The following is a 27,676-nucleotide window of genomic DNA, read 5'->3' as shown; positions in this document are numbered from 1 at the left end:
GGTGTTCATCAGAGAACTCCACAATGGGCACCCGGTCATTGTCACGATGAAAGCAATTGCCAGGTCACACGTTTGGTGGCCAGGGATAGATGCAGATCTGGAACTTTGTGTTTGCAGGTGCAACACGTGTGCCCAGCTGGGCAATGTACCCAGGGTAGCCCCCCTTAGTCGCTGGCCATGGCCCGCCAAGCCTTGGTCACGCATCCGTGTGGACTACGCAGATCCTTTCATGGGGAAAATGTTTTTGGTTGTAGTAGATGCCTACTCCAAATGAATCGAGTGTGACATTTTAAATTCAAGCACATCCTCTGCCACGGTAGAAAGTCTATGGGCAATGTTCGCCGCCCACGGTCTACCAGACATCTTGGTCAGCGACAATGGCCCGTGCTTCACAAGCCTACTGAATTCCAGGACTTCATGGCAGGAAATGGTATCAACCATGTCAGAACGGCACCATTCAAGCCGGCCTCAAACGGCCAGGCAGAACGAGCGGAGTAGATAATCAAACAGGGGATGCTCAGAATCCAAGGGAGTTCCCTACAATGCCGCTTATCACGCCTCCTGTTGGCCTACAGATCCCGACCACACTCGCTTACAGGGGTTCCACCCGCAGAGCTGCTAATGAAAAGGACGGTCAAAACCCGGTTATCCCTTATACACCCCACCATGAAAGAAATTGTCGCGAGCAGGCGCCAGTCACAATATGACTACCATGATAGGAATGCAAGGGCGCGATGTATTGATGTAATGACCCTGTTTTTGTCTTCAACTACGCTGCAGGGCCCAAATGGCTCGCAGGCACTGTGATTGCCAAAGAGGGAAATAGGATTCTGGTAGTTAAACTTACCAATGGACAAATCTGCCGCTAACACGTGGATCAAACAAAAAGGAGGTTCAGCAACCCCATAGAAGAAGCAGAGGAAGAACACGATGTCGAGTTCACTCCACCACAGGTGACCGAACACAGGAACCAAAGGGAGGAGTGCCCAGACACTGTGGGCAGTCCGGACAGGCCTGAGGCACCGCAAACAGCAGACACTCAGGCCAGCGCCCAACAACCGGAGCCCCAACTCAGGTGCTCTACAAGGGAGCGCAAACCACCAGAGAGACTCAACCTGTGATCCCAATAAGACTTTGGGGGGGGAGGTGATGTCATGTATTCAACCAGCATTGTAACCCATGTATAATCTGACCTAAGTTGTACACTGTGACAACAATGACCACTAGGTGGTGAACTTGTGGGAAACATTCCTAACCTGGACCTTCAGATATAAAAGGGGAAGCTCCAGCCACTTCCAGCACTTGAGTGCTATGAAATAAAGGACAGGTCACAGACTGACCTTCTCTCAAGCATGGGCCTCGTGTGCATTTATACTGTATAGTAAGGACGTATTAGAAGGGACATTTTTGAGGGACTGCCTAAGAGAAGACTTCATTGGCTGTAAAGCACTTTGAGACGACCATGTGGTCAGGAAAGGCGCTCTATAAATGCAAGTCTTTCTATCTCTGTGCACCGATACTGCCTGAGCTGCTGAGTGCTTCCTGCATTTTCTATTTGTATATCAGATTTCCAGCCTGCGCAGTATTTGTCTTTTGTAGAAATGCAGGTTGTTGCAGACCATGTCTCAGGATGCTCAGGCTCTGGGTGGTTGCAGGAATCCTGGCCAGCTGATCCCCCCCGCCATTGTACCAGGCTGCGTCGTTCAACCAAGGTCAGCGGCGGCGTGCGGCGTGCTGACGTCAGAGGCGGTGTGCGGCGCGCCGAACGAAACGGGGCTGTCCGTCGGTGGCAGCGGGAGCGGGCTGAGGGGCGGCGCGGCCTGGGGATAACATGAAGATCTGGACCTCGGAGCACGTCTTTAAGTGAGTGAGAGTGAGGGCAGCGCGGCCGGCCGGCCGGGGTCACCCACCCCCGGCCCCCGGGGGGGGAGAGAGAGAGAGAGGGAGAGGCCCCGGCCAGAGGGCAGCAAGCGGGACCTGGGCCATCACGACGTGTCCCGGGAGGTGGCAGCTTCCCCCCCACCCCGCCGGGCCGGGCAGTTGCTCGCTGAGACAGAGGCATTGGCCTGGCCCGCGGGGCTGGGACCTGGGCATTGGGCCAGGGTAACGGGCCTGGGCCGGGCCCGCGGGGCTCCTGTGCGGTGCCCACCCCCTGCCTGCAGTGAAAGTGAGGCCGGGCGGGCGGCGCCTCCCCGCTGGCTGACCTCTGGGGAGAGCGGGCCGTGAGCCAGTGCCTCCCTGGACGCCGGCGATCCCGTGCCATTCACTATTATTATCGCTACAGTCTCCAAGGAAGTGAAAAATCTCAGCCCTCAGAAGGAGTTCCTTGGAAGGAGCAAAAACTTAACTCTCGTAAATCTTTCTCACCTGACTCTTAACAGCCAGCTCATATTTGTGTTTGCTCAGTCTGATGTGGCACACAGACCCATCACCTCGTTCTAATGCTGCATTACTACAAGATTGTTTTAGTCTCTGTGACACTGCAACCCTACTATAACTGCAGCCTAAAAGTCTCCAAACCCAATCATTGGGAAATCCACAGCATTTCTGTTAGCCCAGTATAGTGCGCACCCTATAATGGTACACCCACCCCAGCATTGAGATCAGAGAGCTTGGGTGTAAGTTGGAAGAACCAGTGCAAAGTGATGTGATTTGAGTCCTTGCAGTAGATTGTTTCCCTTCCTATTGGGGGAGACAAATTAATGGCCACTGTTCCTGATTGCTAGCCAGTGTTTGCTGCTGGGAGGCAAGATTGGGCTGAGTTGTGATACTTTCCACAGTCAAATACCTTTCCGATGCTCACTGTTAAGCTAAAGGCACTATATCTGAATTCGCAACAAAATAGATTAATTAATAGTGCAGATAGACATGAATAGGCTTGATCTAAGAAAAGAAAGACTAATTTGTACAGGTTGAACCTCCCTTATCCAGAATCACTGCTAGTCCGGAACCTTTCCCGGCCGCATGCGCAGAACTCCGGCATGAACAAATTAAAGTCCTTCCTTGCTGCCGACTCTCGCAATCGCTGGTCTGACCCCACGATCCACCGTCCCCCCCACCCCCATGATCTCTCTGCCACACTCCCAAGCCAGCCAGCCCCGATATCCCCTTGCTCAGAAACTGTACCATCCAATTTAACGTGACCACCCCTCGTCTGGAAAAATCCCTTATCCAGGACAGGCCAGGTCCTGAGGGTTCCAGATAAAGGAGGTTCAACCTGTATAGCCTCTTTTACGACCACCGGATGTCCCAAAGCCAATGAAGTACTTTTGGAGTGTAGTCACTGTTGGAGTGTAGGAAATGCGGCAGCCATTTTTCTACAGCAAGTTCCCACAAACAGCAACTTTATAATGAACAGATAATCTTTTTTTTTTTGTTCTGTTGATTGAGGCATAAATATTGGCCAGGATACCAGGAACTCCCCTGTTCTTCAAAATAGTGCCATGGGATCTTTTACGTCCACTTGAGAGAGCAGACGGGGCCTCGGTTTAACGTCTCATCCGAAAGACGGCACCTCCGACAGTGCAGCTCTCCCTCGGCACTGCATTGGAGTGTCAGCCTAGATTTTTCTTGTGCTCAAGTCCCTGGAGTGGGATTTGAACCCACAACCTTCTGACTCACAGGTGAGAGTGCTGACTCTAGCCATTACGGAGACATGGTTACAAAATGACTAGGGTTGGGAACTAAATATTCCAGGATACTTAACTTTTAGAAGAAATAGGCAAATTGGAAAAGGAGGACCGGTAGCCCTGATAAACGATGGGATAAAGACAGTGGAGAGAAAGGACCTTGGCTCTGAAAATCAAGAAGTAGAATCAGTTTGGGTGGAGCTCAAACAGCAAGGGGTAGAAAACATTGGTAGGAGTTGTTTATAGGCCCCCAAACAGTAGTTGTGATATAGGGCAGAGTATAAATCAGGAGATTAGAGGCGCATGTAACAAGGGGGACTTTAATCTACATATAGATTGGGCAAACCCAATTTGCAGTAATAATGTGGAGATCGGTGTGTTGAGGGACCAACTAGGGAGCAAGCTATTTTAGATCTAGTATTGTGCAATGAGAAAGGGTTAATGGATAATCTTGTCGTAAAGGGGCCCTTAGGGAAGAGTGACCATAATATGGTAGTTTTATATTATGTTTGAAAGTGATTTAGTTAAATCTGAAACTAGGGTCTTGAATCTAAACAAAGCAAACTATGTAGGTATGAGGGTAGAGTTGACTAAGGTAGATTGGGAAACAACATTAAAAGGTATGACGATACAGGCAATGGCTAGCATTTAAAGAATTAATACATAATTTACAACAAATATACATTTCCTTAAGGCAATCCTTAATTTCCCGCCCCGCCTTCGTTTTCGCCGCGAAATCGGCAAACTCAAAAATCCAATCGTTTGTGTCCATCTTCACGGAAGAAGATGCAAAAAACCTCCCAGAAATAATGGAGAACTAAGGGTTCTAGCGAGATTGAGGAACTGAAAGCAATTAGTATTAGTGAAGAAAAAGTACTGGAGAAATTAATGGGACTGAAAGTTGATAAATCCCCTGGACCTGATGGCCTACATCCTAAGGTTTTGAAAGAGGTGGCTGTAGAGATAGTGGAGGCATTGGTTATCATCTTCCAAAATTCCATAGATTCTTGAAAGGTTCCTGAGGATTGGGTGGTGGCAAATGTAACCTCGCTATTTAAGAAAGGAGGGAGAGAGAAAATGGGGAACTACCAGTTAGCCTGACATCAGTAGTAGGGAAAATGCTAGAATCTATTATTAAGGACGTGGTAACAACATAAGATTGGGCAGTCATCGTGGATTTAAGAAAGAGAAATCATGTTTGATAAATCTGTTAAGTTTTTTGAGATTGTAACTAGCAGAATAGATAAGGAGGAACCTGTGGCTATGGATTTTCAGAACGCTTTCGATAAGGTGCCACATGAGGTTATTAAACAAAATTAGGGCTCATGGGATTGGGGGTAATATACTAGCACGGATTGAGGATTGGTTAATGGACTGAAAACAGAGAGTAGGAATAAACGGTCATTTTCGGGTTGGCAAATTGCAACTGGTGGGGTGCCGCAAGGATCCATGCTTGGGCCTCAGCCAATCATAATCCATATCAATAATTTGGATGAGGGGACCAAATGTAATATATCCAAGTTTGCTGATGATACAAAGCTGGGTGGGAATGTAAGTTGTGAGGAGGATGGAAAGAGGCTTCAAGGGGATATAGACATGAGTGGGCAAAAATTTGGCAAATTAAATGTAATGTAGAGAAATGTGAAGTTATCCACTTTGGTAGGAAAAATAGAAAATTAGTATTTTCTAAATGGTGAGAGATTGGGAAATGTTGGTGTTCAGAGGGACCTAGGTGTCCTTGTACACTGATCACTAAAAGTTAACATACAGGTACTGCAAGGAGTTAAGAAAGCCAATGGTATGTTGGCCTTTATTACAATAAGATTTGAGTATGAGTAAAGACTTGCTGCAATTATATAGGGCCCTGGTGAGATCATACCTGGAGTATTGTATACAGTTTTGGTCTCCTTACTGAAGGAAGGATATACATGCCATAGAGGGAGTGCACCGAAGGTTCACCAGACTGATTCCTGGGATTGGGGGCGGCGGGGGGGGGTGGGTGGGTGGGTTGTCCTTTGAGGAGAGATTGAGTAGACTAGGGCTATATTCTCTCGAGTTTAGAAGAATGAGAGGTGATCTCATTGAAACATACAACACTCCTACGGGGCTTGACAGGGTAGATGCAAGGAGGATGTTTCTTCTGGCTGGGGACTCTAGCAGCAGGAGTCACAGTCTCAGAATAAGGGGTCAGCCATTTAGGACTGAGATGAGAAATTTCTTCACTGAGGGTGGTGAATCTTTGGAATTCTCTATCCCAGAGGGCTGTGGAGGCTCAGTCATTGAGTATATTCAAGACAACGATCGCTAGATTTTTGGATATTTGGGGATAGTGCAGGAAAGTGGAGTTGAGATAGAAGATCTTATTGAATGGCGGAGCAGGCTCAAGGGGCCGAATGGCCTACTCCTGCTAATTCCTATGTTCTTACGCATATGATGAATGGCCATCAGAGAGCCTGGTGCCTGTGAATCATACCCCAGAACAGTTCATGCCATTGGGACCGGAGAGGAGAATTTGAAAGGACAAATTCTCTTTTTAAATCTGTTCAATACCTCACATAGTAAATCGCAGCCCAGATTGTTTGGCCTGTGCTTTACAATCAGCACAAAGATATTAATGGTCCTGCTCAATACTTATAATGTGTTTTGTGTTGTTACAGCAACAAAGCCAGCTAACTTGTGTATGTAGTGAGCTTAGAGCTGTAACGCGATCTACTAATTTCTCATACAAATTGCCACAGAGCAAGTATGCATGTTGATTTTATACAAATTAGTGAACCTGGTGTTCCTTCGAAGTCAGATGATGCACCATTATAATGAAAGATTATACCATTCAATGTATTATACATTTATTCTGCTGTTAATGTGAAACTGTTTTAAGTCTGCAAAGCATCTTCAGTTTAGTTAGTCTAATGCTGTGGGTGAGGGAGGTTTGCACATTATTATATGCCTGTACATTTCTAGCTTCAAGTTAATTTTCAAATTCTCTCTCCAAAACATGATTTACCTGCGATTGACGTTAATATGGAATTACCCTTTTATTTATACTTTTGCCGTGTAGGAACAAATGGTTTTCTAAATTTTTACATTGAATACCCATTTAACTGCAACTGGATAAACGTTGTCCTAAAAATACACTTTATCACCAGGTGACCTGGTGTATCTGAAGATTTAAACACTCGAAGCAGTGGATAATTTCAATATGCAACACTGCTCCTCTGAATTGAAGTTTATTTTTGAAATCACCTTCTGTTATAGATAATATTTATATTCTTTCCTCAGCCAAGCTGATACTTTCATAACACTTTGCTGCTCTGTATGCTGTGATCAGTAAGCTTCTGAACTGCTCTGATATTGCTGTGAGATTACCACGCCTGCATTTTTCTGCCTTGGGTGGAGCCCAGTTAGCAGTCAATGCTGAAAGAATGCTTGCTGGGAGGGTTTCCAGTGGAATTTCTTAGTGACGTCATAACTATTAAAGACTGAAAGTCTCCCATCAGGTATGCAAAATAGTGGGTCTCCATGATTAATGGGGAAGGGTCAGACTAAGGATTGTCATGTTTTTACCTTGCCATATCCTGGTGGGAACCTTGGCCAGCTATGCTAAATCAACTGTGGCAAGATCTTTGTGTTGGTGATTACAGCGTCCAGCATGGAACAATAAATCTGACTGGTGTTTGGAGCCGCTGTTAGAATTACCGAGAGGCCATACTGATTGTACACGGAATGATAGAATATTCCAGAACCAGATCTATCCAATCTCCCACTCCTGCTTACTCACCACACCCTTTATAACCTTCTTTATCAAACCACATCTAATTCACTTTGAAAGACTTTACAGATTCTGCTTCAAAACACCGAGAATTTCACATTCTAATCACTGTGTGTATGTGCGTGTTCATGTACAAATACTTACCGTTTACGATGATGAATTTGAGCCCTATTGTGACAGTCTGGCTGGAAACGAGCCACTGTTCACTTTACCATAACTCTTCAATATCTTCGGTTAGCCTTCGAGACTTGCGTGAAAGCGAGCTCCAGTCTCTGTTAGTAACTAACTCCTCATGTCTTGGGCATTCTTAGTGAACGTGCACTGCTCCTTTTCATTGCTTTTGTATCATTCCTATAATGAGGTTCCAAACTGTACACGATACTCCCAACTGTGAGGTAACTGTGATCCTGTACAAGTTCAGCTCTGCATCCCTGGTTTTATACACTACATCTCAAGTATAAAACCAAGGATTCAATATCCTTTTTTGTGCACTTGTACTGACTTTTTTAATGCCTGTGTATCTGCACACTAGGATCCCTCTGCTCCATTTCAAATCTTTACAATTAAGGTGTTATCTCATTTCTCTCTCATTTCTAAATGTATTTGCAATTTTGTAAACTGAACGATCATCAATATAGGCAGTACCTCGAATCGAGGATGACTTGCTTCCACGTTAAAAAGTTCACGGGTGTTTCAATGAAGGACCTAATATTCCAGATCTCGAACTACATCCTGAGGTGTGGAAGATGCTTGTGTGCGTGTGGTGACTGTTGCACACCAGCCACCACACGGGCTTGACAGAGCGAGGTCTTGGTCCAGTGGCAAGGGTTAACCAAGACGACTGGAGACCAGCTCTGCTGCACGGACCTAGTGCGCACGCACGCACATCGCAGTGTGGGCTGGTCCGTGCTGCCCCTGGGCCCTCGCCTCTCCTAGGCCCCGAACTCGCGCCTCTCCTGGACCCCGATCACGTCGCTCTACAATCTCTCGTCGCTCCTTCGCCCCAATCTCGCCGCTCCTGCAGTACCTGCTCACGCTCCAATCACTGACCTGGATCTTGCTGCCGTCCCTTTTCACTGCCGTGCTCTCCTGCTCCAGCGCGTGCTGCTCCCTGGAGTGGTACGCCTCCACACTGCTCCTTCCGCTCCCCGGCCTGCTCCGATGGTGCTCACAGGCCGAGGGACGCTCAAAAACTGAACTATTTCCACAACCAATATACCCATCCTGCTGGTTTGTGTGTCTTTCACAATCTTAGTTACAATTTGCTATTGCTAACTGCAGGTCATTTTAAGTATGGAGCAAATAAGAGGGGCCTCAGTATCACCCACCACACCTCTTGCCTCTGCCATTTACTTTCTGCCCTTTAACCACCTCTAGCCAAGTGGCCACATTCCCCTCGATTTCATGTGCCATTATCTTTGCAGAAGTGTCTCATATTTTTAAAAAGATCTATGTAAACCAGTTTCACTGCATTTCTCCTCTCCTCTGTTATTTCTTCAAAGAATTCCAGGTTGGTCAAGCACAACCTGCTTTTTAAGAAAGCCCTAGTTATTCTGTTTCTCCAATCTCATCTCGCACTCTAGACCCCAGTGTCTCACCAATCTCTGAAATAAGATGAACTGTTCCACCGTTTCCTGGCTTTATTTTTTGAAGACGAGTTACGTTTGTCATCCTTCATTCCTTTAACACCGTTTTCCTTTCTAAAGAATGTTGTGAAGTTGTAGTCCAGGCTGTTGCTATTTCCGCCCCGAGCTTCCCCCAGCATGTTGCCATTTTTAGTGCCATCGCTCTTTGATAATTTCCACTAAATGTTCTACGTCCACCCCTGGATGGTTCTATATCCATTTGTTAAACTGAGGTAAATGGCTTGCTTCGTATCTCTGCCATTTCTTCAGCCTGTACTAAAGGTTCTTTCATTTCTTCGGCTCTCCCCATATCGTCTGCTCATGTGTCTACAGAAAGCCATTGTTGCCCATCATGCTTTTTTCCACTTTTCTTTCATAACCCTCTTAGCATTTCTCTTATCGTTCCCCAAGTTTCTTACAGCTTCCCTTTTAATATCTGCCCTGTTAGTGCTAATTAGTTTTTTAGTTTTAAATTCACAATAAACGTCCAACTGTGTGGGGACAGGTGTTATTTTTAGAATGGTACTAGGTTAGTGATGGTCAGCATCTACAGCATCCTTACTGAGCCCTATAGTTTAAAGATGTTTCTGTCCTCTATTAGTCAAAGGACATACCACTGGAAATACAATACCTTGCATTCTGGAGCTAATGTTCAAATTGGTACACATTATTCTGTATTATGGAATTTGTTTGTATGTTCACATACTCCGACTTCCGAGAGCCATCATTTCAACCAGGAATTAAGAACAGAATATAATGGCCCTGAAATTCCAGCCTCCCTGGGTCTGTATGGAGTTCCTACGGACCCGGGAAGGCATTGGAAATGCTGGTTTCCAGTGTGCAATGCGCATGAAACAGGTATTTCCGATCTGTCCAGTTTCTGGCTTGACTGATGGCTGCATCTCGGGAGCGAGGACACTAAGTGGAAATTTCTGATATTTACGCTTACAAATGTCCTCAAAAATCTTACGCCTGAAAAAGCAAGCGCATAGTCTACTTTTGCAGGTGCGAGTGTTTTTAAAAAAAAACACAAACATATAAAAATAGTTATTAAAACATATTTTATCATTAAAAATCTTTCCCACAATGGTAAGTTTATTTAAAAAAAACTTTTTTAAAACTCGGGAATTTTTTTTAAGACATTATTTAATTTAAATGAATGTAGTGTAATAATTTTCTATTTTTTATTAGTGTTTGGGGCTGTGTATTGGGCTCTATCACAATCATAGTAATAGGAGTTTAGGACCCTGCGGAACTCCTATTACTATGATACCTTACCTGATTGGCTACCCAGAGCCATGTGACTCCAGCTTGAGGCCTGCGCACGTGTCGACTTGCAGTCGAAGGAGGCCTCAGCATCGGGAGGTCGAACGTCGGAAGCAGTTTAAGGTAAGGTAGGTGCGTATTTTCTCTAAAAATGCCCGCGGGAAGGCCAAAACGGAATTTCAGGGCCAATGTGTTTTTGAATGAGACTAATGCTTGAACTAGGAAGTGCTGACCTGATCTTGTGTGTAACGTGTCAGAATTATACTTTATCTCCTTTGTGTACTTCCTTGAAAGGCAATATTTCCCCCGCAGTGTTGCAGCCTGTAAATTTTTTTTAAGTATTCTGTTGCTGAGTAATTTGTATTTCTTTCTTCAGCCACCCATGGGAGACGGTATTTAAAGCTGCCATGCAGAAGTATCCCAATCCCATGAACACATGCGTTGTAGGAGTCGATGTATTAGATCGCCGTGTCGACGACCAAGGCAAGCTGCATAGCCATAGGTTGCTCAGCACAGAATGGGGGCTACCGTCTGTTGTCAAATCAGTAAGTATTCGACTTCGACTAGAAGCATACATGATCTCCGTTTTAGGTATTAAGGAGCAGAGTCTACACAGTCTATGTTTTCTGTACACCCTGGGTGTTATACAATGTTCCTGTTTGAGAACACAAAATCCTTCAATATTCTGAAGGCTATTGCCTCTCCCCACACCCCCCCCCTCCCCCACCTTAAATCCTGTAGAGACATCCCCATCTGCAGCTGAAAGATCAAACCAGCTGTTCCCCATCCGGCTCCAGTGCTGCTTTTTGGCAAGCAGGAGATACGCAAGAGCGACACGGTGATTATTGTGTCTCTGATTTCCTCCCCCGGTCTGTGGGCCGAAGACTGGCCTCTGTTTCAGTTACTCCCCAGGTTTGTCTGGCTGCGTTTGAGAACTTTTGTGAGTGGAGGATGAAATCTGCCTCACTTCACTCAGTGGTGTCAGGAATTTGAATATTATATCTATTATTAATGTTTAGAAGCAGTAACTGGAGTGAGGAAAGGTAGCTGGTCTTTATCACAAGATAAATTTTTGGAATGAGCTGGGTTCAGGTACATTACCTCTGTAATCTCTTTCAGCCTCTCAATCCCACAAGATGTCTGCGCTCCTCAAATTCTGCCCTCTTGAGCATCCCTGATTATAATCGCTCAACCATTGGTGGCCGTGCCTTCAGCTGCCTGGGCCCCAAGCTCTGGAACTCCCTCCCTAAACCTCTCCACCTCTCTACCTCTCTTTCTTCCTTTAAGACGCTCCTTAAAACCGACCTCTTTGACCATCTGTCGTAATTATTTCTTATGTGGCTCGGTGTCAAGTTTATCTGTTTTGTCTTATAACGCTGCTGTGAAGCGCCTTGGGACATTTTACTATGTTAAAGGCGCTATATAAATAAAAGTTGTTGTAGGGAAAGTTTGATCTGTGGATTACTAGTTGTGAATTTTTTTGTTTGCTGTTCAGCATATCTGCATCAACTCTAAGTACTAATTGCAAATTCGTGTTTGGCTCCTGATCTGCCGTATCTGTATTAGACATTGAGCCACATAAGAAGAATTTATGGCAAATGTCCAAAAGCTTGATTAAAGAGGTAGGTTTTAAGAAGCGTCTTAAAGGAGGAAAGAGAGGCGGAGGGAGTTCCAGAGCTTGGGGCCTAGGCTGCTGAAGGCACGGCCACCGATGATTGAGCAGTTATAATCAGGGATGCTCACGAGGGCAGAATTTGAGGAGCGCAGGTTTGTGAGGCAGAAAGAGCTTAGAGATAGGCAGGGGCGAGGCCATGGAGGGATTTGTAAACAAGGATGAGAATTTTGAAATCGGTGTTGCTTAACCGAGAGCCGCTGTAGGTCAGCGAGCACAGGGTTGATGGGTAAGCGAGGCTTGGTGCAAGTTAGGGCACGGGCTGCCAAGTTTTGGATGACCTCAAGTTTACTTAGTAGTAGAATGTGGGAAGCCAGCCAGGAGTGCATTGGAGTAGTCCAGTCTAGAGGTAAAAAAGACACGGATGAGGCCGGGGTGGATGCGGGCAATGGAAGGGGAGGTGGAAATGGGCGGTTTAATTATGCCACGGATATGTGGTCGGAAGCTCATTTCAAGGTCAAATATGATGCCTAAGTTGCGAACAGTCTGGTTTAGCCTCCAACAGATGCTAGGGAGAGGGATGGAGTCGGTGGTTAGGGAACGCAGTTTGTGGTGGAGACCAAAGACAATAGCTTCAGTCTTCCCAATATTTAATTGGAGAAAATTTCTGCTCATCCCAGTACTGGATGTCGGACAAGCAGTCTGACAATTTAGAGACCGTGAAGAGATAATACGATTAATCAGTATTTGTTTTATCCAACGATTGTCTTAGCCAGTCTAGAGTGAAAATATGAATTGCATAATACTTTTGTTTTATTAAATCATACTGACCAGGGGTAAAGTTCAGTAAGTTGGAGCAAAAAGTAATGGGCTTTGCTTCCATCGGGGAATGTGAGTTAAAGGTTAGATCACTGACGCGGGAGTGGTTATGTATGACTTCAGTTGTGTAATTCTGCACCAAGCCGTTTGCTATTGCACATACCATGGAAAAACAGGCCAGAAATAACCCAAGGTCACCTTTCAGTGCCTTCACTGTGACTGCTGCTCAGTGACTGGGAGCATCAGCAGGTTAGCACATCCATTCCAAAAGTTGGGAACATGATGTGCACAGCAGAGAAGTTTGGGAATCTCGCTAGCTTTATTTGGTTTCCTGTTCACTGCTTATAGCATGTGATTCCTTGCTGGTGACCTTTAACACACATTTCTTTCTCAGTTAGATCCAGCGGTCAGTCGAGAATAGTTGAAGGTGCTATCTTTTTTTAATTGGGTGCTTTAAGTTTACCTGATTATAATCGCTCAACCAATAGTGGCCGTGCCTTCAGCTGCCTGGGCCCTAAGCTCTGGAACTCCCTCCCTAAACCCCTCTTTCCTCCTTTTAAGACGCTCCTTAAAATTTACAATTTTGACAAGCTTTTGGTCACCTGCCCTCATTTCTTATGTTGTGCTTCGTCAATGTTTTGTCTTTTAACACTCCTGTGAAGCACCTTGGGACATTTTACTACGTTAAAGGCACTATATAAATACATGTTGCTCAGACACAATCCGTTCAAATGTTACGCGTGTGAGATTTGTGTTTCTGTTAAATTAAATTGTATTTTGAAAAGCAAAATTCCTTGTTTTTGAGATTAAATTGAAGCAGTTTATTCAACTGCCCCCCCCCCCCCCCCCCCCCCCCAGAAAGCACCAGCCTACTGGCACTGTGCCACTTTGCCACAGTGCATGTGGCACTGCTTGCCTGTAGGGGCGATCATGGTGTCCATTTTCTACAGGTTGTTAAATAAAAGTCATTTTGTAGAAGATGTAGTTGGGATGGTATCACGGATTGAGCGTGAAATGAGCTTCTCGAGAGCACCGTCTCAACGACTCTGATTGCAAAATCAGAAATGTATCACCTGCACTATTTCTTGTACTGCTCATCCTAATACCTCGAGCCCAGTATTTACTGGGGAGTAAGAGGGTTTCTGCTGCTGATCGAAGTGAGTCAGTGTGTTGGTGCATCAGTTTGACACCTGTATGTTTAACGGTTATAAATTAAGGTTTGGGGGTAGGGAGAGATCTGTTTGACAACTGAACAATTGTTAGCAATAATACAAAAGAAAAATACTGTGGATGCTGGAATTTGAAATAAAAACAGAATGCTGGCAATCTCAGTGGGTCAGGCAGCATCTGTGGAGAGAGAAACAGAGTTAGTTGACCCAAAACGTTAACTCTGTTTTTCTCTCCACAGAATGCTGCCTGACCCGCTGAGATTGCCAGCATTCTCTGTTTTTATAAGTGTTAACAATGACCCCCTCCCATTCTGGCTCCCCATCCCCCCTGAACAAGAGAAATGGCTGTCTCTGCTTTGGCATGCTACCGCTCAACTAGGACATCTCCGATGTGTCCATGAGTTGTAGCATGGGGAATCAGGAGTGTCTCGCTTGGAACCATGTGGTTAGTATCACTGCACTGTACAGTGCCATTCTTGTCAAACACTGGATCATTGCCAAGGACCACAGGACTTGAATGTATTCCCTGTAGCTATAATTAATGCCATGAGAAATAGTTAATAGTATTTTTACTGAAACATTGACTGACTTTTCTTCCGATTTTCCAGCTCATCGGTGCATCACGGACACGGACATATGTACAGGAGCACTCTGTCGTGGATCCCGTGAAAAGGACCATGGAGCTTAGATCTGCAAATGTTAGTAAAGTAACGTGACTGTAGAAACAGGACATCATCTTCCACTGCGTGTAATGCACAAGGGGATAATTGGAGCCGTGATATCGGACCAGAAATATTGTACGCTTCCAGGAGCTCCATATTTAGCCAGCGTCCGCCCCTGCCTCAGCTCATCTGCTGCTGAAATCCTCTTCCATGACTTTGTTGCTCACCTATTCCAATGCTCTCCTGGCCAGCCTCCCATCCTCTCTTAACTTGCTCATCCAAAACTCTGCTGTCCATATCCTAACTGGCATTAAATCTCAATCACCCATCGTGTTCCCCCATGAAATAGCAGCGCATTTGGAAAGCAGTGACATGATTGGACCAAGTCAGCATGGATTTATGAAAGGGAAATAATGCTTGACATCTTCTGGAATTTTTTGAGGATGTAACTAGTAGAGTGGACAAGGGAGAACCAGTGGATGTGGTGTATTTGGACTTTCAAAAGGCTTTTGACAAGGTCCCACACAAGAGGTTGGTGTGCAAAATCAAAGCGCATGGTATTGGGGGTAATGTACAGACGTGGATAAAGAACTGTTTGGCAGAGAGGAAACAGAGAGTCGGGATAAACAGGTCCTTTTCAGAATGGCAGGCAGTGACAAGTGGAGTGCCGCAGGGCTCAGTGCTGGGACCTCAGCTCTTTACAATATACATTAATGATTTAGATGAAGGAATTGTGTGTAATATTTCCAAGTTTGCGGATGACACTAAACTGGGTGGTGGTGTGAGCTGTGAGGAGGACGCTAAGAGGCTGCAGGGTGACTTGGACAGGCTAGGTGAGTGGGCAAATGCATGGCAGATGCAGTATAATGTTGATAAATGTGAGGTTAACCATTTTGGGAGCAAAAACACCTTTATTATCTGGATGGTGGCAGATTAGGAAAAGGGGAGGTGAAACGAGACCTGGGTGTCATGGTACATCAGTCACTGAAAGTGGACATGCAGGTACAGCAGGCGGTGAAGAAGGCAAATGGTATGTTGGCCTTCATTGCTAGGGGATTTGAATATAGGAGCAGGGAGGTCTTACTGCAATTGTACAGGGCCTTAGTGAGGCCTCACCTGGAATATTGTGTTCAGTTTTGGTCTCCTAATCTGAGGAAGGACATTCTTGCTATTGAGGGAGTGCAGCGAAGGTTCACCAGACTGATTCCAGGGATGGCATATGAGGAGAGACTGGATCAACTGGGCCTTTATTCACTGGAGTTTAGAAGGATGAGAGGGGATCTCATAGAAACATATAAGATTCTGACAGGACTGGACAGGTTAGATGCGGGAAGAATGTTCCCGATGTTGGGGAAGTCTAGAACCAGGGGACATAGTCTTAGGATAAGGGGTAGGCCATTTAGGACTGAGATGAGGAGAAACTTCTTCACTGAGTTGTTAACCTGTGGAATTCCCTGCTGCAGAGAGTTGTTGATGCCAGTTCATTGGATATATTCAAGAGGAATTAGATATGGCTCTTACCGCTAAGGGGATCAAGGGGTATGGAGAGAAAGCAGGAAAGGGATACTGAGGGAATGATCAGCCATGATCTTATTGAATGGCGGTGCAGGCTCGAAGGGCCGAATGGCCTACTCCTGCACCTATTTTCTATGTTTCTATGTGCTCGCTGATCTATATTGCCCCCCGTACCCAACACTTCAAATTTTAAATTACCATCCTCGTGTTCAAATCCCTCTGTCACCTTGCTCCTCCAACTCTGGTCTCTTGTGCATTACGAAGTTCCTTCTCCCCAACCATGCCTTCAGCTGCCTGAACACTAAGCTTTGGAATTCCCTCCCTAGACCCCTTTGTCTCTATTTACATTCCTTAAAACCCACCTCTTTGACCAAGCTTTATCACCCCACCTAATCTGTCACTGTGTGGATTTGTGACTGATTATGCTTCTGTGAAATTCCTTGATGTTTTTTTACGTTAAAAGGTATTATAACCATATGAACATTGCAACACAGAACAAACTGTCCAATTAGTTCCACTCCCCAGATCTTTCTCCACAGCACTGCATTTTTTTCCTTTTAAGGTATATATCCAATTCCCTTTTGAAAGTCACTATTGAATCTGCTTCCATCACCCTTTCAGACAGTGCATTTCAGATCAGAATAGCTCCTATTGTGTCAGCTGTGGCTCAGTGGGTAACACTCTCGCCTCTGATTCAGAAGGCTGTGGGCTCAAGTCCCACTCCAGGGACTTGAGCACAAAAATCCAGGCTGACACTCCAGTGAAGTGCTGAGGGAGTGCTGCACTGTCAGAGGTGCCGTCTTTCGGATGAGACATTAAACCGAGGCCCCGTCTGCTCTCTCGAGTGGACGTAAACGATCCCTTGGCACTATTTCGAAGAAGAGCAGGAGAGTTATCCCCGGTGTCCTGGCCAATAGTTATCCCTCAATCAACGTAACAGAAAGCAGACTATCTGGTCATCACATTGCTGTTTTTGGGAGCTTGCCGTGCACAAATTGGCTGCCGCGTTTCCTATATTACAACAGTGACTGCACTCCAAAAGTACTTCATTGGGTGTAAATTCTTTGAGCCGTCCCGTGGGTGTGAAAGGTGCTATATAAATGCAAGTCTTACTTTTCTATCTTTTTGCCAATCCTCTTAAATCTGCCCTCTGGTTACTGACCCTCCTGCCAGTCTAAACAGATTCCCTTCCCTGAAGGATATTAGTGAAACAGTTGGTTTTTAAATCGATCCGGCAGCTTCATGGTCAATGTTTCTGATACCAGTCCGCAAATTGCCAGATTCATTGCAAATTGCTGCTGCTGCTTACTGTCCCGGATTGGTGGCAGGACGAATATCTCTCACAATTAGTCTGACACTGATCTCTCAGCACTTTACTGTTAACCCCAGCCTAAAGTTCCGGGTACCTGCGATGATGTGAAAAGCTGAGCAAGTGAGAATTTCTTCATAATTATGAAGGGGTTTGATGGGGTAGATGTAGAGAAAATATTTCCACTTGTGAGGAATCCAAAACTATGGACAATAAATATAAGATGGGCACTAATAAATCCAGTAAGGAATTCAAAAAAAACTTCGCCCAGAGAGTGGTTAGGACGTGGAACTTGCTGCCACAACGAGTGGTTGAGGCGCATAGCATAGATGCATTTAAGGGGAAGCTGGATAAGTACATGAAGGAGAAAAGAATAGAAGGATGTGGTGATGGGGTTAGATGAAGCAGGATGGGAGGGGGCTGGTGTGGAGCAGAAACACCAGCATGGACCAGTTGGCCCAAATGGCTTGTTTCTGTGCTGTAAATTGTACGTAATTCAGTATCGCTATCCCGTATCAGTGTGGCGCAGTATGATATAGTGTAAAGCTCACTTTACCGCAACAATGTGCCTCAGTCCCAACCTCGGTACAGCAACCCCTGCTGTACTGCACCAATAATGCTTTTTCATTGCCTGAAACAGCCAACGTGTGGCCTCTCTGAGGTTGGGTGTAGTTTTATGCAGTGGTCCATGCTCACAAGGAACTGGGTTGAGACTACCCAAGCTGACGCCTCTTATGGCCTGCAGACAAACCATTAGTCTGGGTTTGATTTGGACCCAAATCCTAAGATGAAGCCAGGTGCCTTCTCCACTGCATCACCTAGTCCCCCATCAGTTTTGGTAGGATTTTATTGGTGGCCATGTAATCTCTCACTAATGGTCTGTAGTTATATTTGAGTGTCGATTCTAGAACACACAAATGTATGCGCTGCTTAATGTTTCATTCTTGTTAATTATTTTACAGATAACGCTAACAAATCTAGTATCGGTGGATGAACGGTTGGAGTATAAACCCCACCCGCAGGACCCAGAAAAGTAGGTAGAAGCACAGTAGTGTCGGTCAAGTGCAAAGATTTATACACGCTCCACATACTTGTACCCACTGCAGAAACGTTATTGCTAGTCCGTGTGGAGGATGTGAAATCCTTCTATTTCTTCTTGGTAGATGGATAACTTTCCAAGGTTTCCTCTTGGGTGGCCAACAGCAGTCCACTGTCTGCTATGCCTTGCAGGTACCAAACTGAGAGTGAGCACCTTTTGCATCAACTCGGCTGAGAGCAGGAATTCATGGTGAAATGATTGACTTAGTGTCAGCCAGTAGCATTCCAGCTCACACTTTGGTTGCTGCTCTTTTTCTGTCATTTTCGAAACCTAGATATCTAATGGCATAACTAGGTAATGAGGCTGGATAAGGCAGTTTGCAAACCAACGGGAATTCATTAACTTGCAAGATGCATCTGCTCCTTTGTTTACTGCATTACTCTGCCTTCTTACTGCGTCTAATCCTTTGTGTTAAGAGTGCAGATGTTTACCACATGGCTTGTTCCTGTTGGTTTGACCTCAGTGGTGTGTGATGGGAAAGTGCTTTCTAACATACGTCTTTGCAGCCGAATTGAACATACGAACAATGACTGACAAAGACTAACTGGTCCATTGTGCCTCTCCCACATAATTGCGATACCTTGTGTATCACAACATATACCCTCCACCCCACCCGAAACTATGTGATCTCCGGAGAGAGGCAAAAACCAGATTAAAAAAAAAACAGGCCAATTTGCGGGGGGTGGGGGGAGCGAAATCTGGGAAATTCCTCACTGATCCATCTAGGCGATGGAAACGAGTCCAGAAGATCAGTCCGGCCTTGGATTCCCTGCAGTACCCACCTTCTGTAAGGGTTAATCTCCGCCCCAGCCAGAAACACATCCAGCTTTTGCTTGAAGGAATTCAGCGAGTCTGTATCCACCACATGAAACGGCAGCTTGTTCCAGAGGTCCACTATTTTCTGGGAATTGAGGGTTACGGGAAGCGGGCGGGTAAGTGGAGCTGAATCCATGGCCAGATCAGCCATGAATGGCGGAGCAGGCTCGAGGGGCTCGATGGCCTACTCCTGTTCCTAATTCTTAGGTTCTTAAAAGAACCACCTCCTGACATCTAACATAGATCCAGCCTTATACAACTTAAATATGTGACCCCTGGTCCTCCTTAACCTATTTAATGAAAATAAACTGTCGGCTGGAACACCGTCTATTCCCTTCATTATTTTATAAACGTTATTCAGATCCCCCCCTGTCTACGCTGCTGTAAGGTATAGAGTCCCAACTCTTTTAGCCTATCTTGATAACTAAGATGCTTTAGACTTGGATTTCGCCTAGTGGCTCTCTTCTTCATTTCCAGAGCCTCAGTATCACCTACTGTGTGAGGAGACCAAAACTGGACACGCTATTTCAAGTGTGGCCTGACTAAAGTCTTGTACAAGACAAATCTTAGACTCCGTTGCCCTATGGATACACCCCAACACCTTATTTGCTCTAGCTATCGCTGCGTGCATTTCTCATGTACCTTTAAGAATGTATGCACTAGAATGCCCAAACTTATTTTTATCTCCACAATACCTTTCCTTGAAGGGTGTATGATTGTTGAGCATTTGCCCTGCTCACATGTACATAATTTTCCAGTCTTGAGCCCAATCTCCTGACACATTAAGATCTGTGCGAGTGCTAGAACTGTAGAAGTTCGAGCACCCGCACAGTTGTATAAGGCTGGATCTATGTTAGATGTCAGGAGGTGGTTCTTCTACAGTTCTAGCGCTCGCACAGATCTTGGTATCATCTGCAAATCGTGCCACCAATCTCTAAATCTAGATCATTAATAAAAACAGTAAAAAGCAACGGTCCAAACACTGATCCCTGCAGGACACCACTGGTGACCGGTCTCCAAACAGATCCCCTCATAGTCTACGCTGTTCTAGCTTTACTTTTGTTCACCTTTTTGCCTGCGTCCTGCCAGCCAGTTCTGAATCCAACTCGGTATGTTTCCACTAATACCAGAGGCTTTGATCTTCTAGAGAGGCCTCTTATGCAGTACCTTATCAAAAGCTTTTTGGAAATCTAAGACAATGTCTACTGGGCTTCACTCATCCACCAACTTTGTAACTTCTTTAAAAAATACAATTAGATTTGTGAGACATTACTTTTTTTTTTATGAAGCCGTGTTGGGTGTCCCTAATATGTCCCTATCCAGGTATTCATATATTGCATCCCTTATGATTCCTTCAAGCATCTTGCCTATTACTGATGTTAAACTGATGGGCCTATAGTTACCTGGGTCTGTCTTGTCACCTTTTTTAAAGATGGGGCCTACATTAGTCTCCTTTCAATCTGTAGAAACCATTCCAAGGTGCAGTGAGCTATTAACATATAGGCCAGGGGCTCGCACAGCACGTGTCCCATCTCCCGGCGGTCCCTCAGCTGGATATCATCCGGCACAGCTGCTATTTTGAAGTTCTTAATTCTTTCTAAAACAATATGTTTATGTTAAACTTACTAACAAAACTTGTATTAAATTCTGATATTCGAGCATAATCTTCAAGGGTGAATACTGATGCAAAGTACTCATTTAATATTTCCCCCATACTCAGTGAGTCCTTTGTAACCTGTCCTTGATCATCCTTCAGTGGCCCAATACAGTCTCTCCACATAACTCTAAACAACCTCTTCCCATTACTGCCACAGTTGTCTACAATCCTTTTTTCCATTAGCCTTTTTGCTGATCTAATTCGTTTTCTTTACTTCCTTGTATTCAATCTTGTTTGAGTATTAAATGTTTTTAATGTATAGAAACATTTCTGTTTACATCAGCTTATTTGTCTTTGTACAGAGCCAGTCAGCCACCTTGGTGTTTTCTTGCCCAATTTCCTCCTTTTGATTTTGGGTACCTAAGAAAGCAGGCTGATCTGATCTTGGCCTCAACTCCACTTTCCTGCCTGTTCCCCATAACCCTTGACTCCCCTATGGTTCAAAAATCTGTCTATTTCCACCTTGTATATATTCAACGACTCAACTTAATTTAAGATCAACTTGATTTACGGTGAATTTAACGTTGCGATGAATTTAAATTTAAGATCCCATATTACAACAGTGACTACACTCCAAAAGTACTTAATTGGCTATAAAGCACTTTTGAGACGTCCGGTTGCCGTGAAAGGCGCGATATAAATGCATGTCTTTTTTTAAAGATGAATTTAATTTTGAAATGGAATTAAAGTTAAGATGAATTTAACGTGAAGATCAATTTTACTTTAAGATTAAGCCCCTCATACACACTCCATCTCCCTCTTCCAGCTTCAATGAGTGCTCCAGGTTCCTGGAAACAAGGACCTGCTTTTCACACGTGCTATGGAAAGTCCCAGGTTTCAGATTGAGCTTAAAGCAGTGGCGCACTGAGTAGGGTTAGCCAATTTACCGGTTCCAAATCATCTGCCATTTTGGAGAAGTTTGCTCTTCTGAAATCCGGTACGAGTTGCAGGTTATCAGTACCTTTTAGTTCTACTGGCCAATTGGAACTGTATAATGTTGTGGTCAAGTGGAACGTGAGCCAGGAAATTGTATAATAATTGAGGACAAGGCGGTACAGACAATACCTCTCTTGTAGTGCTCCTCCTCTTCCAATAGGACCTCTAATGCATGACGCGGTTTTGTTGTTCCAGGACCATCCTTACCCAAGAAGCTATAATCAGTGTAAAAGGGGTCAGTCTAAGCAGCTACATGGAAGGAATAATGGCGAGCAGCATCTCCGCTAATGCAAATAAAGTGAGTGCAAGTAAATGACTCGACGGGGAAGGCCATTTTTAAAATTTTAGCAGTGGCCTCGGAATCCTCTTATTTTCTTCTCTCATTAGCTATAATAGCTTACCCCCGTGTGATTTCCTCCATGGCATTGTTTCGCTGCCTGTAAGTGAAGTATGAAACTAAGGATGCTGGTAGCTCTTCAGTATCTCTCTTCCACTTCCCCCGCCTCCCCATGGCCACTCTGCATGGATGAACCTACTTATTTAAGCATCATAGCCAAGCCTGATACAAAAGAAAAATACTGCGGATGCTGGAACCTGAAATAGAAACAGAAAATGCTGGAAATCTTGGTGGATCAGGCAGCATATGTGGAGAGAAAACCAGAGTTAACGTTTCAGGTCGATGACCCTTCGTCAATGTAATGTTCTGACGAAGGGTCATCGACCTAAAACATTAACTCTGTTTCTCTTTCCGGAGATGCTGCCTGACCTGCTGAGATTTTCAGCATTTTCTGTTTTAATTGTAGCCAAGTCTGATCCTGTCCACATGGCGATGAGGACTGCTTTGTGATCAGGAAAGGGGATTCTGCCTAATCTTTAGTTCTGTTCTCCGCCCCCCCCCCCTCCTTTCTTCCTTCCTTTCTGGCACGGAGGACAATTGCACCCCTAATGCTCCCTCTGTAATCAGCTAACTAAGCAGAGGTCACGGATGAACCTGGGACAACCTTGGTTTATATGGCTTGGTTGACGGTGCATTTGCAATTGGGGGGAGTCTCATAGCAGTTTTACTGCGTTGTTTTATACTTGCCTCATCCTTGCTATATGCTCCTGTAGCCACATTTAATGAAGGACTTGCAGTGTCTGCAGCCACTGTGCTAACGCTTGTCTGCCTTTCTCTATGCAGGGACGGGAAGCAATGGAGTGGGTAATTCACAAGTTGAACGCTGAAATTGAAGAGTTGGCAGCATCTGCACGAGGAAGTATCAAAATGCCAATGGCCGCAACATCAGTGGAGTAGCAGCAGCGAGTTGTACAGAAAAGCATTGTCCCATCTCTGGGCTGTTTAGCCTACTGCTTCCCACTGCGCACTTCCTCTCCCTCATTCACCAGGGCCCCAGATCTAAGCAATGTAAAGCAGCTTCGCCGCTGGTGGTGTTTCAGTGGGACACTGCGTGCAGATTGCGATTGTGCCCCTGCTGCACGGTGGTGGTGTTTACCTGGAGGGCTCTTTTTTTTTTTAAAAAAGATGTATTCGAAAAGGTGCACAGAGGGAAGTACTAGGTTTTAATATTTATTAATAGGTATAGTGTTATGTTGGCGGAAGAATTGAGAGATGGCAAAGACCAATAAATTGGCAATGGAGGAGCTTGTAATCTCAGATTTTGTGGCCCATATACTTGCAAGACTGTGTTGTGCCACTTACCTGAATAGATCAGAAAGCAGTACCCTCAGTTGGCAAACCCTAAATCACCTCGCTCACCTTCATAGGCGGTCCCTCGAAACGAGGATGACTTGCTTCCACGCCAAAAAAAAGGATGAGTTCACAGGTGTTTCTATGAAGGACCCGAACTACAGCGTGTGGTGGCCATTGCACACCAGCCACCACACCGGCTTGACAGACCTAGTTCTGTCAAACCTTAAATGCAAAGACGCTGTATCACTGAGCCAAATAGACCAGGTTCAGTCTCTCATCTGGACTCTGTTAACTGGTCTTAGCCAGGTGGCCAGTAGCATTGCTGCAATTTGCCTCAGCAATGCTAGGCCAGAAAAATCAGCCAGGGTTTCCGTTCCTGATCACTATCCAGTGGCTCCCGCTAGAAAACGCTGTGCATGTGTTGGGTGAAGACGGGATTGGGCCCAGCTGCGATATCCAACAACCTCTGCTCATTGTCTCAGCTCACAACTTGTGAATTGCCACGTGGATGAGGCACTGGAGGGTGGCGAGCACTTGCTGGGCTGAAACCCAGCCTGAGTCAGCACCGAGCAGCTTCAGGCAGGGCTGGAGGCACCAATATTTCACCTGCACTTTGGACCAACACTTGGGATTTTGGCTCGGCGGCAATCATGGAGTAACTCGGGATTTTCTGGCAGAATTGTGCTGTTTAGTTCAACATGATTGTTTTGACCTCCCGTACCTAACGGCCCAATTTTTAGTTCCAAACAGCAAGTTTGCAGCGTGAGTGTTTTAAATGCAGTATTAAAATTAGGTTAAATTATTAACCTATCCAGTTCTCGGTCACTCAATGCATATTTCAATAAATGGGCCTCTGACGTAGTGAGAGATATAATATTGTACAGGAGGGTTATGGAGCTGGTGCATTTATACACACACAGTTCTGATGAAGGGTCATCGACCAGTTTGTGTCAGAAGCCTAGGGTATTGCTAGAATCCCCCCAAAAAACTTTACAGTTTTTGTAGAGTATCTAAATTCCTGTGAATCTCTGGCTCACTAGGTTTCAGTACTCTCTTTCAACAGCATTTACAATTCAATCTGGAGAGCACTAAACCATAGATTTTCCACATTGAGGTGTTAACATTCCTAAAACACTGAAACGTTACTGAAGGTTTTCTGTCGTTGAGAAACTTGGATCTAGCGTTTTTTAAAAGGGACATTTCCCTTTGAATTATTTTTGGTCTTCACGGGAACATCCTCTGGCCCAACAGTAAATTCGCACAAAGAAATGCACTTCCCAAAGTCACATTGCTTTTTAAATTGTCAGAATTAGAGTGGAGCCTTGTGATAACGCTTGCATATTGTAGCTAACTCCGTGACCAGGCTTAGGCCCTGAGCTCTGACCCCAAGGAGCAGCGCTACTTTTGGCTACTGGCTGAATATCTAGGATGCTCCTGCAGCCCCTCGCTGACTACGGGGAAACCATTTTTTGTTGTACCACAACTATTATCTCAGTTAATCAGGAGAGTTCACCATGTGAGAATTCCTGGGCCAAGCTTTTGTGGAGAGAACCTTTTTGTGGTGGTAAACGGCGAAAGCTGATGCTCACATTCTGGAACGGAGCTGTGCTCTTTGTGATCTTTTTCACTTCAAACCTATGCTGAGAATTTTTAACAGCAGTTGAAAGTGTATAGAACCTGAATTTCATTGTGTTTGCAGGGTTCCATTAACAAAGCAGGTTCCAACTCTGAATGTTGAGCAATTACTGTAGCTTATTGCAATGAAGCGTCAGGTTGGCTCAGTTGGTAGCAATCTTGCCTCAGGATCAGGAGGTCACTGGTTCGAGCCCCACTCCAGCATTGAACACCTGCATAATAACTACAGAGGAATCAGAAATACTGTACCATCTTTTTGATGGGACTTGGTCAAGTCAAGTGGGACAATAAGAACCCTCGGGCAGTATTTGATAGAGAAAGGGAGTTCTCCCACTGTCTTGGCTAACATTCCTCCCTCAGTACCATCAAAAACATAATAACTGATCACTCATCTCATTGCTATTTGTGGGACCTTGCTGTGTGCAAAATGGCTGTACCTTTCCCCACATAAGTCACTCCACGGTAATTCATTGAATGTGAAGTGCTTTACGAATGCAACCCTTTCTTTAATATTAATGGACTTTTTAACTTAACTCCAGGATAGTTTTGAGTTTGAGAATCCCACTTGGGATGTCCTTCCTGAGGGTTCCTTATTCTTTTGAGCTCTTCTCTTTGGAACATTTTTGGTGGGGAGTTGAGAGCTTTTGACTTCTGAAGCTGCTCCTTGTATAACCACTGATACTGCACAGGGAAGTCTACCAATTGATCCACTGACTCGTAAAATCATGTTTACTTACAGGATCTACTCCTGTGTTATATTTACAGGGAGTGCAAATTCAGCTGTCCTGTGTAGGTGGTCTACGTCAGTCGACCAAGCAGAGAATGACAGCAATAAGTTGGGATGCCTGCATTCTCCTCATTCTGTACTAATATTGATGACCTCGCTATCTGATGCAGAGTCCGATGTGCAGCATGGAAGGTGCAGGGTACTACTCCTGGTGTTTGCTATTCCACATCCCACAAAAAACATCTTCCAATAAGGAATCTCTTCACTAGTTAATTCCAAAAGTCACATTTTTCTTTAAACAATGCTCTAGTGACACTTTTCTTAATGCAAGTATCTTCATGGTTGAGCCTGGAATTTTGCCAGTGTCTGGGCGGGGCATGAAGGTAAGTTGTGCCAAAACACATGCTGCAGTGTTACACAGATGGTGAATAGAAATACACGTTTAATAAATTAGGTTTTTAAATTAGCAATATATGGAAAATGTCACTTTGCACATGGTGAGTTTGTTACTCTGCCTCAGAATTTCTATCATTCTACAGCTGGGAAATGGGATTAAAGTAGATAAGTGGAGAGAGAGGCAAGTACAGTTAAAGTTTCAGGTCAATTAGCTCTTAATGACGAAAGGTTATCGAACCGAAACATTGACATATCTTCCTCTCGCCGCAGATGCTGAGTGTTCCCAGCACTTTCTATCTTTATTTCCGATTTCCAGCTTCCATGGTATTTTGTTTTATAGCGGATAGCTCCAGTTGACGAGTTAAACACCAGCACGGATAGCTTCCCGTGCTGTAGTTTCTGAGATTCTCTAGGAATACTAAGGCTGGTACGGTTCTGTAGAGTTAGGTAATGTGGGGTTTAGAATTGGAACCCAGGATTTCAGCATCTGGTACTTTCAGGCCCAACAGCTCTTACTTTGAAAGGTAGGGTTCAGGTGGGAGTAGATTTAATTAGACAGCATGACCCAATATTGTAATAAGAGTAAAAAGTCTTGTGATCAGCGAGGGGCCAATTCTCCACTGAACCCTGCATTGAGTATGTTGGTTGGGCTTGGAGAGACTCTTCCAGGCTCTGCCCTTGCACCTACTTTTTTGTGGTACAATGGACATTCCTCCCTGGGCTGGTCTGTATCTGCTTGTGTTTGCTGGGTTCCATCTCTATAAAATGCCCTGTGAGCTGGAACCTTTCACAATTATGGAAAGACACATATGGGTTTTGTATGCCGCTGGTAACATTTATTATTTAATGTTTTGGTAGGTGATGATTTTGTTAACTTCATGTGACCAACAGACTAAAAGTGAGCATTGGATTAGGCTAGTTCAATTGAAACATAACGCAGTGTTTAGTTAGTTTTTAAAATTTATTTTCCTGTGTAATAATATCTCCGTTAACTTCCATTTCCATGAAGTTTTTTTTGTATGGAATAGTATTTATTTTAATAGCACTGAATTGTACTTCAAACTTCAGCCAAGTTGTTTATCATTTTTAACAAAATTGCTGCCAATAAAATTTAGTGTTTTTAAAGTAGAGTGTACCATCTGTGAATTTCTTTGCATTTGAAGGTTTGTCTAGGCCCATTATTAAGCTGGATGTTAGATAGCTGGCTCTGTTGTGATATGAGAGAGCAGACGGTAGTCCAGAAGTGTAGACAGTACTAGGAACATAGGAGCAGGAGTAGGCCATTTGGCCCTTCAAATCTGCTCTGCCATTTAATAACATCGTTGCTGATCTGATCATGGACTCA

General features: G+C 44.7%; 1 protein-coding gene across 2 annotated transcripts; it reads left to right on the top strand.

Annotated features, from left to right (window-relative positions):
* Nucleotides 1-1,735: 1,735 nt before the first annotated feature.
* Nucleotides 1,736-27,459, top strand: LOC139277432 (PRELI domain containing protein 3B). Of its 2 annotated transcripts, none has more exons than XM_070895876.1 (6): nucleotides 1,736-1,863; nucleotides 10,666-10,834; nucleotides 14,498-14,587; nucleotides 18,338-18,408; nucleotides 22,079-22,181; nucleotides 23,064-27,459. In XM_070895876.1, the coding sequence occupies exons 1-6, from the start codon at nucleotides 1,832-1,834 to the stop codon at nucleotides 23,175-23,177; spliced, it is 579 nt and encodes a 192-aa protein (XP_070751977.1). In that variant the 5' UTR covers nucleotides 1,736-1,831; the 3' UTR covers nucleotides 23,178-27,459. The 2 variants fall into 2 exon arrangements, with proteins under 2 accessions (XP_070751977.1, XP_070751978.1); XM_070895877.1 differs by lacking the exon at nucleotides 1,736-1,863 and adding an exon at nucleotides 10,243-10,412.
* The last annotated feature ends 217 nt before the right edge of the window (nucleotides 27,460-27,676 follow it).

The sequence above is a fragment of the Pristiophorus japonicus genome, chromosome 12 (genome assembly GCF_044704955.1).
Source record: "Pristiophorus japonicus isolate sPriJap1 chromosome 12, sPriJap1.hap1, whole genome shotgun sequence".
In the NCBI taxonomy this organism is placed as follows: Eukaryota; Metazoa; Chordata; class Chondrichthyes; family Pristiophoridae; genus Pristiophorus; species Pristiophorus japonicus.
Note: the sequence above shows the minus strand (reverse complement) of the source record. Positions and strands in the feature narration are given on the sequence as shown.